At 38.7% G+C, this 14,768-nt stretch overlaps 1 protein-coding gene across 3 annotated transcripts; it reads left to right on the forward strand.

Annotated features, from left to right (window-relative positions):
* The first annotated feature begins 30 nt into the window (after window positions 1–30).
* RNMT (RNA guanine-7 methyltransferase) lies at window positions 31–13,468 on the forward strand. 3 transcript variants are annotated; one of them, XM_081014228.1, is made up of 12 exons: window positions 31–166; window positions 1,481–1,737; window positions 1,909–2,157; window positions 3,354–3,474; window positions 4,304–4,426; window positions 6,063–6,178; window positions 6,708–6,889; window positions 7,968–8,132; window positions 8,947–9,064; window positions 10,351–10,452; window positions 11,433–11,466; window positions 12,537–13,468. In XM_081014228.1, the coding sequence occupies exons 2-12, from the start codon at window positions 1,513–1,515 to the stop codon at window positions 12,572–12,574; spliced, it is 1,473 nt and encodes a 490-aa protein (XP_080870354.1). In that variant the 5' UTR covers window positions 31–166; window positions 1,481–1,512; the 3' UTR covers window positions 12,575–13,468. The 3 variants fall into 3 exon arrangements, with proteins under 3 accessions (XP_080870354.1, XP_080870356.1, XP_080870355.1); XM_081014230.1 differs by having other exon boundaries at window positions 77–166; window positions 1,613–1,737; XM_081014229.1 differs by having other exon boundaries at window positions 139–276.
* Window positions 13,469–14,768: the final 1,300 nt, after the last annotated feature.

The raw sequence follows: 14,768 nt of genomic DNA on the forward strand, positions 1-14,768 counted from the left end.
GCGTCTTGGTGGAAAGGGAAAGGGAGGCACGCTTGGCACGTACGCCCAAGTAGGCGCGCCCGCCCACTTCTTTCGGAGGAGGAGGAAGGCGCGCGTGGGTGACCCGGATGCAAAACTGCGCCTAGTTTCCTGAGAGCGGGACGGTAGAAAAACTCAACTTTGGCGGGTGAGGAAGGTGGCTGCGCAGCGGGGCCGCTCGCAGGGTCTGAGGTTCGGGGCGGAGAGGCGTCGGCGGCGTCCTCGTGGCCGGGCAGAGTTAGGCGCGCTGTGCCGGGCGTAAGTTTGGGCCTACGCCGTCGCCGCCTCCTCGCACCGCTTCGTTTTTCTGAGGCCTTATAGGAGAAACGGTCGGTGGTGGGGGAGGGGAAGAGTTGTGGCTATTTGAATAATAATAACGGGCCTCTTTCTCGCCTCTCCCTTCATCCTGGTGTGTGAGAGGCCTCTGGAATCGGGGGCGGGAGGTTTCCACGCAATGGGACCCGCGAAGGGAGCGCCTGTAGCTGTTGGGCCCGACAGCCCTGCGTTGCGGGGCCCGTAGTTTTTGCTCGCGCTCACAATGCGCTCTGGAGCTGCGGTTTCAAACCCTCGGTTCAGAGCGAAGTGAAGGGCTGCTTACTTCTGCTTTGGCCTGGTTCCCAGGAAACTTAGGCAGTCTTCAGTCTGAACGTGATTTTTGCTGGGAGTTATCTCCTTGAGCACAGCGGGCCTTCTCCCCCCCCCCCGCCCTTTTCGAGTAGGCGTGCATGGCATTGTTTGGGGTGTGGAGGTGGTCGTTCCCTTTAATGGCAAACTCAACTGAGGGGCGCTCGCGGGATTGTAGACAAAACGGACCACCGAAACAAAAAGAGATGAGCAGCCTCAGGGAACCCCCAAGTTTGCAGGCATACAAAAATTAATAAATAGGAGTTTGTATGGAAGTTATGGTCAACCTCCCCCAGCTGCCCAGTGGTCACAATAATACTAGGTGGGGGACACAGTAACGGAATAGACCATATTGGAAGATAGCAAAATACACAAGAGAGCATAATAATACATATTGCTAAACAGCCTGTTTTTCTTGGCCAAGGGCTTTGTGGGAAGAAGTTTGGATTGCTGAGATAGATGCTTTAAGTACAGTAGATATTTCCATCAACTATTTTAGTTTTCTCATGGAAAACGTAAATGCCACCTTGAGTCTTTGTCTTTCGACTTTGCCTTTGTCTTTGTCTTGAGTCTTTGTCTTTCGACAAAGAGGCTCAATACACAAATGATTTTTTTTTATATATAAAAAAGATTTAAACATCTTGGGATTCAAAATCAAGTTAGGCACAAATGAGCACGTTTTAGCATTCCAATTTTAAACATAACAAGAACTCCATTTAACATTCAGTGTAAAACCATGACCACATCCGGTTTATCATGTTAATTATATCAATTATAACAGAGTGGGGGGTCTGAAGACTTGTCTTACAACAGAAAAAATATAACTTTCTGTTTGCAGATATTTATAACACAATAATATTTATTGGAAGCATGGCTGAGTTACTAGACAGCGGAAAGAAAAAAAGAAAGAAATTTGAAGAAGCTGATAGCGCAACTGCTAAGGACTCAAAGGCTGATTCCTCTATCATAGCAAATGATGGTAAAACTTCTAGTACATGTGATGAAGATAAGGGAGATGGGAGTGCTCTTGATGACAAAAGACTGAAAAAGATGAAATTTGAATCTGAATCTGAAGAGGTTCCTGCAGATAAAATGGTGAGTGTTTCAAACAGCAATTTTGAAGCATTTTTCTCTTTTAAGCATTTGTGCACTGTAGGCAGAAAATGTCTGTTTAGTTGTAACACACATTGATCAAGGTCATCAACTATATATACAGATTGAGCTAATGAATTTTTCTTCCATACCAACATGACTCTCTTTCCACAGGCTAGTGTTACTGACACAGCCAGTTTGGGGGTTCCAGAAGCTGGAAAGAACTTGGTTGAAGAAGCAAAGAGAGATGCTTCCCCAGACCTAGAGATAAAGCCTGCTGTCACCGTGGAAGAAAATAAAGCAGCAATAAATAAAGAATATTGTGACACAACTGAAAAGGGAGATGTCAGTGCTGTGGACAGCAGGAGAGCAAGAAAAAGAAGAGGGGATCCTGATCTTGACCAAAGCCCAACAAAGAAAAGAGTAAGTGTTTCCATAGCAGTTCAGTCTTTATTCTTGAACTGTAGCAGCACTAATAGGAAAAAAATATAGCTACTCTTTATTTCCTTAATCCAGGGATGTGTTTCCTTATTCCTCTGGATGTTTTTGGACTACAGTTTCCATAGTCCCTTATTGGCTATGCTTGGGGCTGAAGGGAGTTGGAGTCCAACATCATCTAATGGGTCACAGGCTTCCTACAGACTTCGTCTTTGTTTGCATTCATGTGTCATGACAAAACATAGTCAAATGGCTCCTGCTTGGCTCTTCCTGGTACAAGAAACAAATTGTGACTCCCAACTTAGCATTACATCTGAGCTGACTATCTTATTCTTGCTGTATGGATTGCATGTGAAACTAAGGTTTGATAGGTTGTAATGCTAAACAAGGATTCATAATTCTTTGATCACACGGATGGAGAGTAAAGCAGGAACAATCTTTATGTTCACAATAAATGATTAAATTTGTCTTAATGGCATGCAGACTGAACATATGGATGATCTCCTGTTAAGACTGCTTGCTTGCATGATTGGACTTGCAGTTTCTCTTCTTGGTTCTCCAGCTGGGTATCTACAAGTTCTAAAACAGATTTTGGGAAGGTTCCTCCAACCCTTGGGAGCAGATTTTGGGAGCGCACCCAGCAGGAAGTGGGTGAAAGGAAAAGTTTCACTGCATAGGTCAACTCCTGCTTGTGCTACATTGGATCTCGCCCTATGTGCTGTTTAATCTTAGGAATGTTGTATGAAACAGTACTTTTATATGTTTATTCCTAAAAAAAATTCCTTCTGGGTGGGGTAGGAAGCTGGAAAAAGCTGGACAGAGTTCAAGGTAATCTAATTAGTTGCATGAGACATGCTATTATTTTTATAGTACTATTAACTTTCCAAGGTTATTTAAGTTACAGTATTTCTAAGGTTTTTTAAGTACTATAATTTGTTGATCATCTAGTAACGTTCTTATTTACCAAGTGATTTCATTCTAGATTTCTACATCAAAACCAGATACTCTACCTACAAATCAGTGGTTGTGGTGTTTTATGTTTGTATAAAGCTTATTTTTTTGTACTGTTCATAGTGCATAATGTGCTGTTCATAGCACATAATGCTACCACTAAGTAGCAAATGAATGCATATAAAGCCTCATATTTTTCACTTTATCTTTTATTTGATGTTCTTGTGCAGCATACTGAAACTGTAGCAGCACATTATAATAAGCTTGAAGAAGTTGGATTGGAACAGCGTAGTATGAGTCGCATTTTCTATCTTCGGAATTTTAACAACTGGATAAAGAGTGTGCTCATTGGTATGGCTATATATTTTGAAATATATATACTTCTAGTGTATTCATATTTTCAGATGCTACTTTGTTGGGATTGAAGAAAAAGCTACATTAGTACAGTTAGGTATGGTGGGTCAGATCTTGCACTTGATTTTTGAATCCCAAATATGAAACCTAATATCTAAAGCAAAAGAACCATTATAATGTTAACACGTTTACTCTGTACAGTGCTCCTTAATGTAATACTAATTTATTGTTTGAGTGATTTGAGTGAATTCTATGATTGAATGTTGGACTAGGGCCTGGAGTTTACTGGATGATATTGAGCTAGCCACTTTCTCTAAGCTTAACCTGCCTCACAGTGTTGTTAGGATAAAATGAAGAAAAGCATGGCTGTCACCTTGAGACGGCATATGAATGTAGTAATAAATAAAATAATTACACTATATTTAGATATGTATTTCCTACATCTATTGGGGTCTCTGGCTCTCAGTTTTAAGTGCTATGAACTTGTAATTGCAAAATTATTGTGAGCTAAAATACAATATTTTTTCTTTAAGAGATAACAAAAAATAGATGCCAAACCTATACATTTACCTGGGAATAAGTTCCAGTGAATTGAGCAGAACTTATTTCTGAATAGGCATGCATAGGATAGTGTTGTAAATGCCTTTTTCATGCTTACATTTTAAATTTATCTCAGACAAATGAATTTCCTTTGCTTTTAGTGGAGTGCAACTTTTTGTTTAAGTTACTCATGAGATGGTAAAACTCCCAGAATTACAAAAGGAAATGCACAATAGATGTATTTTTTTATTTATGCTAAAGATTTTATGTGTCTTTTCTTTCCTAGGTGAATTCCTTGAGAGGGTGCGGCAAAGAAAGCAAAGCATTGCAGTTTTAGACTTGGGATGTGGCAAAGGTGGGGACTTGCTAAAATGGAGAAAAGGCAGAATTAGTAGGCTTGTGTGTACAGGTAAGAAGGCAAATTTGATATGGGTTTATTATTCATAAAACTCAATTTTTTAGCAACTAAAAATTCACATTGGAAGCCAAGTTTCTTCCGGTATATGGGTACCTCCATAGAAGAGTCCTTCTGCTTGCCTGAACCTACCAGCCTTGCCATGGTAAGGATACATGGAACAGAGACTTCGTGGATTATCTTAAGGGTTTGGCAGTTTCATTTTGTTCTGTATCTTCTTTGCAAGGAACTTGATTTAAACACTGAATCACTTAGTATTTGGAAATGCATAAACTGTTATTTCAGTTCCAACTATTTAGCAGAACTGGCCTGCAATGCCATTAGCCAGGCTTTGCCAACCTGTTGCCCTAAGAATATTAGATATGCATTTCCAATTAGGCCTAATCAGCATAGGATGATGGAAATTGTAGTTCAATAGCATATGGAGGGCCACATGTTCAGCGTTGATGCCATATATGGTATATGATATATCATATGTCATCTGCTTACATTGAAAAACTCTGCAATTGTCTTTAATTTAGCTGTTAGCATTCCAGTACTGTATTTTCATAGCAAGTTACAAAAAGTTATACAGAAACAATAACAAACAGAATGTCCCCTCCATCCCTTACCAATTTGCTCTGTCTCTATGCTAGATACGCATTTCATGGCTTGACCTTTGGAAGTTGCTATTTCATTTAATGTGATTGCAGCTTGAATTCTTCATTGTTTTGGCTTGAGCTGCTTGTCCTTTTTAAGTTCAGGTATTTTACAATTATTATATCCTGTGGTATGGCAAGCGCTATTTTTAGTAAAAATTCACTCTGCAAATTACTTAATTGAGATGGCTCCTGGGGTTGTCTTCAGATTTAATGTAAAACTTTATCTGTGAAGGCATCTACTCAAATAGCTTGCTGAGAGTTCTTTAATTCTGAAAGACGAGGTTGCAGTGTTAAGAGTGGTCTTCAAGTCTTTTGTTCAGATATGGTTGTTTATTGCTTTCAGGAATACTTTTCTGCAGCTATTCAAAAGTCTAAATTAGGGTTTTCCAAGGCTGTCACCCCTTATATTTGTATTCACTGCCTGCTTAGTATAGCTGACATGTTTAGCTCACTAACAATAAATGGTAAAAAGCAATCCCAGTATTGACCTAGAGATGGCAGCACAGCCTCTTTTTTGTTTTCAAAAACGTGTAAATAGTTGTGTTAGGTAAGCATTCTTAAAAAGTTTTTTATGGTCAGAATAAAATTACTGATAGTCATTTTCTTCACAGCATTAAGAATTCAAATTGAAAGTTGTCATGTTACAAAAAAGTAGTGTACTAAATCATTTTTTTTTTATTAAAAACTTTTGAGTTAAGCCAAGAATGTGACACAGCTCTAGTTTTAAGAAAAATACACATCTCTTCCTCATGTAAATATTTAATATTAAATTATGAAATCTTTTTGCACATAAGGTGCAAATGCTTTTCTTTGTTTCCTAAGTGTTTTGGTTATGTACAGTGATTTTTTAGCATACCCTATGCAGATCTCTGAGTAGTTGTGATAAGCAGTTGCCAAATAAAATACTTTTAGCCTTCAATTATATACTTGCCTTCTCCTGCTTTACAGCTTTCTGAAGAGTTTTTTGATTATGCGTTTTTTAAAAATAGATATTGCTGATGTTTCCGTACAACAGTGTGAATCGCGGTACTATGATATGAAAAACCGTGGTCGTCAAAATGAGAGAATATTTAGTGCAGAATTTATAACTGCTGACAGCACAAAGGTATAGTTATTCCATGTTTTTTAAAATTAATGGTGGGTGTCTAAAATGTAAATGAAGGGAAAGGTTAGAAAACAAATGTGCAGAAGTAAACCAGCCATTGCATTATTTTCTACATGATTGCATAGTTAAAAGACAAGGTCTGCATGAAAGTATTACTTTTTTGATAGGGTCACTTTATCAGGAACTCTAAATAAGTTAGTGTAACTATTCTTTTATGTGCTGTAGTGCAGATTTTTGCCTAAAAATAATTTATCTCCAATATTGGTGTTTTCTTTCCAGCAAGAAATACTTTTAGTTTTAGTTTTTAGTTCCTAACATTGGAGATAGGAAAATATAATGGGTTGCGGTGATTTAACTTGCAGGTAGTCAGTTGAAAAGAGCAGAAAAATAATCAGACGACTTTAGGTTTGTGCCTCCTAGATTAAAAAACTGTGTTTTTGTGGTAAGCATACTGGAACAATGCAATTGTTTTCCCGTCCCAATTTTTTCCTAACAGCAAAAATAAACAATTCTCTTCTGTTTGTCTTAGGAACTTCTCTCCAAAAAGTACAATGATCGAAACATCCACTTTGACATTTGCAGTTGTCAATTTGTGTATCATTATTCTTTTGAGACATATGAACAAGCTGATATGATGCTTAGAAATGCCTGTGAAAGACTTTGCCATGGAGGATATTTTATTGGCACAACTCCAGATAGCTATGAACTTGTGTAAGTATGTATGAATGATGTTTTTAGATAATAATTGGGGGTGGATACTTTTTAGACTTCGTGTAGCATATTTACACATGTAAGCTTGTTGAGGACTCTTGGAAGAACTAATGTACTGATACATTAGAATAGCACAGTCACCCACCTTATACACCTGCAAGTGTTTGTTAGGTCTGTTGTCTGCAGTTTTTCCACACTTTCCATCCCACACCTGCCTCAAAATACAACAGTTAGGACATGAAAAGGAATAAACTTTCTCCATAGGTTTTGCCAGACTGTAGCCACAAAGAAAGTCTGGCGTCCTCAAGAAAATTCCAGGCCCTCTCCTTGAATTTCCATCTTTTGTCTGCAATAAGTCTGGAGATTTTATTCTACTATCTAATAATTCACTTGCCAGCAAATGCAAAGGCCCCTGACTACCTAGTCCAAATATATGCAATTTAGCTAGATGTGCATTCTGGCAGGCAGGGCAGAGTATCTTGGTCTACCATAAATATTGGAAGTACAGTTGTACCTCTGGTTACGTACTTAATTCGTTCTGGAGGTCCGTTCTTAACCTGAAACTGTTCTTAACCTGAAGCATCACTTTAGCTAATGGGGCCTCCTGCTGCTGCGCCGCCGGAGGAGCATGATTTCTGTTCTCATCCTGAAGTAAAGTTCTTAACCCAAGGTACTATTTCTGGGTTAGCGGAGTCTGTAACCTGAAGCGTATGTAACCCAAGGTACCACTGTATTATCATAAGTCAGCTGAAGAAGGCCAGCAACCTCACTGGTGCAGTTAAAAGCAAGATTATCTGACTGGCCCAAATATTTGGTTAATCTTTTTTCCAGTTATTTAAATTCATAAAAATGAATCAGGGAGATACATATTACTGAAGTTACATTATATACAGGAAGTTAATATATTGCTCTAAATAGTCCAGGGATAGGATTTTATCATTGTTTTACTGTATCTGACTTCATTAGTGAGGTTAGAGATATGTAAACAGGCCCATACTGTTGTGTTATGTTTCAACAAAAGAGTTAGACGGTTTTGTGGGTTTTTAATTCCATGTCAATTTTTATTATGCTGTCATAGAAAGCGCCTTGAAGCTTCAGAAACAGACTCTTTTGGGAATGAAATATACACAGTGAAGTTTCAGAAGAAAGGAGATTACCCCTTGTTTGGCTGCAAGTATGATTTTAACCTGGAAGGAGTGGTTAATGTGCCAGAGTTCCTGGTCTATTTTCCATTGCTGGTAGAGTAAGTTTTTATGTTTTACCTTTTATTGTGTGTGTGTGTGTAAATGAAAAATGGTTGCTAGAGGAGTGCTATGTCAGCTTTTAGCCACTTGAGCTAAAATGTAGTAATTTGGAGGTTGGTCCATCATATCCTAGATATTTGAACAAAATCTGACATGCCCTCCCTTTTAACCGCCTTCCTTTTTCTTGGCATCTTGTTAAAGCCATGATACTTGATTCTACAGGGCCATGGTATCCAGTTTTGTCTTCTATACTGCATAGCTGTTTTGCTTCCTTTCTGTGCCAGGTTCCCTCTTCTCCCCTGCTTATTATTTCCACTATAATGGTTGTTTTCTGGTCTGTGTTTACTAAGGCACACCTGAACCTATTAAAAGTGTATCCATAGCTTGGATACATTGCCACAGTCCACATTGTACTTCAAGGACGTGATCTATATAAGTATGCATTGGTGCCAATGCCTAAGCATTTCATAACTAACTTATAATATTGAATATCTAACCCCCTGAGCTGCAGTTTCAGGGTGTGGTTGCTGTTATAGTTGGGCATCAGTAGGTGTATGCATGCTGTACCGTGTATGTATATATGATAATACATACGTATTTTAAATGTACAGTACTGTTACTAGTTTTTTTTTAAAAAACACATGTTCACATTAAGTAGTGGTGAATTTAGATGAGTTGCAATGTTTCTTATGATCTTGTATTGTGACACAGAAGTAGTTTTTGGAAATTTGAATGATGCTTTGATGATCACTCATAATTTGTGTTTTGTGCTAATTAAGCATTTATATTTCTAACAAAATTTATTTTTCCTAGAATGGCCAAGAAGTATGGCATGAAACTAGTCTACAAAAAGACTTTCCGGGAGTTTTACGAAGAAAAGGTTAAGAATGAAGAACATAAAATTCTTTTGCAGCAAATGCTGGCATTGGAGGTTAGTTTTCAAATGCATGTAGACAGATTTGTTCTAATTGTCAGCCTTGTCAATTGTTGCATTGCTTTTTGATAAACACTGTGCAGGAATTCTAAGACAAGTTAATTTATATGTTTACTTAGGCTATACTAGTTATCCATCTTACATTGCATTTGAATGGGATTGTGTTAGGTATGCTTTATTTCACGTACCCTCATATCTTGGTGTGTTCTGTCAATGTACAATCAGTGTGCAGACAATTACACTGCAGTTACATTTCTCATTTATTATAAACATGCTCACTTGGAAGTGTCTTTTTGATAATCTATAGAACATAATTCTAAGTTGATGTACTGTACTTTGAATTTCTCCATTTCAAAACTTTCGGCTCATTGTAGTGCTAATGGCCTACTTCTGCAATAAATAACAATAATTAAATCATGATCATTAGAAATCTAAAGGATCTTGTATTGCTACAAGTGTTGGGCATGTTACTAAGAGATTATATGATAGCTATCTTCAAATTCAGTGGTACCTCAGTTTTCGAACGTCTTGGAAATCGAACGGTTCAGTTTTTGAACGCCAAAAACCCGGAAGTAAATGCTTCTGTTTTCAAACGCACCTTGGAAGTTGAGCAGCTTCCACTGAGGTACCACTGTATTTTACTCAATTTTCTCTTTAAATTTGCAGACTGCCCTTTGTGCCTTGGTTTTCGAATGTTTCGGAAGTTGAACGGTTTTCCGGAATGGATTACATTCGAAAACCGAGGTTTCACTGTATCTAAATGGAAGATAGAGAAAGCTTGTTTTCTACTGCTCCAGTGGGTAGGACCAGAACCAATGGATTAAAATTACAAGAAAGAAAATTTCTGACTAAACATTAGGAAGAACACTCTAGTAGAATGAGCTGCCGAGGTTTTTAAACAGATGTTGGATGGCCATCCATCACTGATTCTTTCGCTGTGAACTAGATGATTTGTATGAATCTGTGTCTTACACATCCCAGGCTGTGGTCTGAGGACACTTCTTTCAGAAGCTAAGCAGGTCTGGATCAGGCCATTGCATGGAGCATGCTTAGGACCCTATGAGTTTCATCATACAATAAATCAGAGCTATAAATGTGGAATGCAAGGTGACAGTGTTGGTGACACAGAATACATCTTTCATTGGGTCAACTACTAAATAGTATTTGGGGGCTTACAGTTGGAGCTATTATGACTGGGTATAAATACCTCATTTCTTTGTCATTGTTAGCTCAAGGGCAAAGTAGGCATCAGTACAGACATCTGTATAATCTGTTTTTTTCAGAAATACCCTGCTGATGAAAGTTCCAGGCTGGTCTCAAATAAAAAAGAGGACTATGAGCATGCAGAAATGCTTAAGAATGGTGGGAAAGCCAAGTTACCCCTTGTAAGTATCAAGTATCCAGTCTCTGGAGCAGATCAGGCTGCTTTGCAGCCCACTCTTTGCCTTCTGTGTCTCAACACTTGGCAAAGCTTATGCATGTTGGGTTGGGTCCATGGAACTGAAAAACTCAGGATAGTGCCCTGAAAATCATTGATGGCCATGTGCTAAGTGGAAAAGAGCATACCTTCCTGATAGCGCCATTGTGAAGCAAGAAGTAGTGACAAATGCTGGCCACCAATGGTGCTGCTGGATTTCTGTTCTTTTGTTTCTGCAGAATTATGAAACTTCTGTTGCCATTCTAATGCGCTTGAGTACTAGTCTCTCTGGGCATTAGAGCAGCTGCGGGGAGGCCTGTGCAGGAAGTGTCCTCTCATTGTTGCTTTGAAAGTTTTCAGCCTTGAAAGGAGAAGGAAATGTGCTATATTCCCTTTTGTTTGGCATCTGAACTTTGGCAATTACAGCAGACTTATTTCTGAAGAGATAGTCATAATCTATGGTGCTCAAAATCGTATAGTATCAGCTTTGCAAATTAATCTATAAAAGCTATTAACATATAACTTTACTAGACAGCCTGCCCACCACATACTAATGCAAGTCATTTGCATCCTTAAAATAAAAGAGAAACTGCTTGATTACAAAAACTCATGTGTCTCCTTCCCTGAATGTGCAATCAGGCATAGCTAAGTACATAATAAACCCGCCCCTTTACAGTGAGATACTTCAACTCACTGGTTGATCACCTTCTAAATGTGCTAACAGATCTTTCCCTTTCATTGAGAATACTGAAGTATAGTGGCGCATGTTTTGGCTTTCTGAAATCTGAAACTATTATTGATATCTGAAGCCTTAAAATATTGCAGCAGGAAGGAACAGTTTGTCCCTGGAGAGAAAGAGAGAGAGAGAGAGAGAGAGATTCCTGCTAATTGCTTAAAATGTATACAATAATTTGCTGTCTGTAAATGTGACATTTTCTTTCTTTCAAGGGAACCCTGAGTAAATCTGAATGGGAGGCAACAAGTACGTACTATAACTGATGTTTAAATATTACTATAATAGTTCAGTATTGTATTTTATTCCCCCAAACCTGTTCTATAGCTGTCAGGCTAGTTTGTTTTTAAAATGTAAGAATTTCTCCAGCAGGAACTTTTTATGAGGGTATCTGCTAAGTACAGAGTTTTCAGGAAAAACGGGTGATACATAGCTGCTATGTAAAAATGCCTCTAGATCACAACTTCATTCAGCTCAAGTACATCACAAAGTAAATTTAGTAGCAAAATTGTTAGGTAACCAAGATTTGTTCTTGGCTGTAGAGCTTGTGGTAAGCGAGGCTAGAGTTTAACCACAAGCCCCAGTTCAGATGACATGGTAAGCCAAATGTTGGTTTAGCTGCTATGGGAGCACAAAGGACCAGACAGGTGTTGGAGTGACTACAACTTCCTCTCTGGGAATCTGCAGTTTGGTGATTTGGCTTACCATGGTGTGTGAACCAGGCCAGTATTTTTTCTGTTAGGTATAGCCAGACAGCTTTGGTGCTATATTTTTTTTGCTTGCCTTTTGGTTTTGGATGCTCATAATAGCTGTCAGAGCTCTTATAAACAGAGCCGTGCCCTGTGTCTGGCCAAATACCGAACCAAATTGGGTTGACCCAAAATTTGGCTGGATCACGTTTGGGGCAGCCCCAAATCATTCCGAGTTGGATCAGGTCCACCTAAAGTGAAGTGGTCTTGGCAGTAAGGAGAGAGACGGGAGAAGGAGAACTGCAGGCATCCTGCATGTGTCTTCTTTCCCCCTCCTAACTGAATGTTTAATTAGGATTTAAACCCCCGCCCAACCACCTGAATGTGCAAGGCCCTTGCATCAGTTGATAGGCTGTATCTGAGTGAGGTTGGTGGAATGGGTCAGATTGGGAGCAATCCAAAGCCCAGGAGCACCACTGGAACTCAAGGCCCTAGCACCAGTGGCCTCAGATTGGCAACCCTTGCTCTAAGCTCTATTAGATGGTTATATGTTGTCAGATTTGGTTGTTTATGAACAGAAATCTTTGAAACAGGAGAAGGTTAATGCTTTCTTTTTCCATTTTTTTCCAGGTATATATTTGATTTTTGCCTTTGAAAAGCAGCAGTAAAAGAAGGCCACAAAAACACAATTGAAGTGATCTAGCATCCAAAGTGACAGCTATTTTATATTTTTATGTTTAAAAGTGTGCAGGACACAACCAAATTGGGCAAGCTTACCTATGGTTTATGGTTGACTGTCTGTGACAGATGGAATTTTGTTTTGTGTGTCTGTCTATACACACATACACACACAATATGATTTTTTTGTTTGGGGGGATGATTGGGTTCTTACTTTTAACAAAGGATACATTTCCTGAAATACTTAGTTTGCGTTCAGATGCATTGGTTCATTACTGACTGCTTATAAACTTACAGCATGACAGTGATCACAGGATGAAGAAATTATAATGTATCTTCCATCCGGATGGTAATCCAGCTGTTGCCATACTCTTTCAATACCTTGACAAGCCAAGGTAGTAAGGGTCTTGGTAATTTATTGCTCTACATGCTGTTTAAGCTGCCCCCAAGTTTTGAAGTGTTCATCATGCAACAAGTGTTTATTTGAAATCGCCTGTTCTGCTTCACAAAGTTGCAGACAAGCAAATTAGTAAATATCAGCTGAATTCAGAACCACTGCACTCCTTGGAAAAATAGCTGCCTCCATTCCAGAGCTATGTAACTGGGTGTCTCCTTTTAGAGGAGAAACCTTTGTCAACCAGTTTAAGTGAATGACGATGTGCTTGCATGCATGTGAGCTCTGTGCATCAGAATGCCAGACATCATTCATTGGTTGGGCTTTTTATCGCCACTCCACAGTGCAGTATTTTCAGTGTTAAATAATTGTGGTTGATGTGTCAGATGGGGAAGTATTTGGAGGAACACGAATTTTGTTGTTTGTGCTCATTGGTGTGTAATTTTTCATAGTATGTGATCAAGATTAAATAGAATTCTGTTCTGTACAAGTGATATGTGTCTTGAGTTTTGTTTCCTTATTACATGACTGTTTATGCAGAATGGTCCAAAGAACTGAATGTGCAAGTAGCAAAACAGTCACTAAAATAACCCTTAAGAATTTTTGTCACCGAGAACTTTTGGAAACTAGCTGAGCTTTGGAAAGCAGCATAGAAACACAGTAGAATAAAGTTAATTATATAGGGTGAAATTAAACATTACTGTGAGCCATTTTAGTGAATCTTTGAACAAGAGATCCTTCAAATATTTAGAGGAAGTAAACTGCACATCAGAACTGCTTTGCATGTCATGATTGTCCTTTGTGCATGTTTGTATCTTGCTGTGTGTGACACAATACATAACTCTACATGTATATGGTAAAACACATGTTTGTGTTCATCGAACATGAGGGATATGTGTAAGGAATTGTTTATTGAATATTACCCATAAGATTGAGGCTATATAAACTCATGTCGAGACATATATCCTAAGGAAGCCTAATCAGAGCCCTGCAAAAGCATCCAGTCTTTTCAGTGAAAGCAAAAATCTTTTGTTAAACAAGAACATGAAAGACTAAAGGAATTATGATAGGAAGCACTTTGCAAAGGCAGAAATCAAGAAAGCCTAGAAGGTAACAGACCTCTATCAGATTGAGTGAAGACTGCAAGAAGCAGCCACAGTCCTGTAGATCACAGCAATACGCCTTTTATACCACCTGTTTGTTTTAGATATAGATGTTAGGGATTGAACTGGACAGCTCTGTGGCCTCTGAACTTTGATTAATTTCCACTGTTGGAGGTTAGCCCTACCATCACTTGGTTTACAATGTGTATTTTCACCAATCGCCAGTATTTTCTAGAGATCCCTCCTGAGCACATGAAATAAAGGAAACAGCTGTAACATGTAATTTCAATTATTCTCTGGTAGTTATTGAAAATGGCTCGCTGAAAATATCCTGAAAACAGTAAAGGGAAAGCTATTCCCCAAGAAAGTTTCAGCTTTAAAAATGGTCAATTGTTAAATGATTTTTCAAATATTTCCACAGCTTTATCCAAAATAACACATGTTGGAGAATAACCTTTGGCCAGGAATAATAACACATTTGATCTACTTCTGACCAGAGGTGTTCCTTGTACCTTGGCAAGGAGCTGTATCTGCTCCCCTTCGCCCTGAAAAAAATCGCTTTGCTGCAATAGCCACATTAGAAATTACTACATTTTACGTGACCCAAGTACAGAGGTACTTCTGGTTGCATTCCGCTCTTGTTACGGACTTTCAGCTTATGAACGCGGCAAACCCAAAAGTGTTTAC

This window comes from Podarcis pityusensis (assembly GCF_964106645.2).
Source record: "Podarcis pityusensis genome assembly, chromosome: 7".
Classification (NCBI taxonomy): Eukaryota; Metazoa; Chordata; class Lepidosauria; order Squamata; family Lacertidae; genus Podarcis; species Podarcis pityusensis.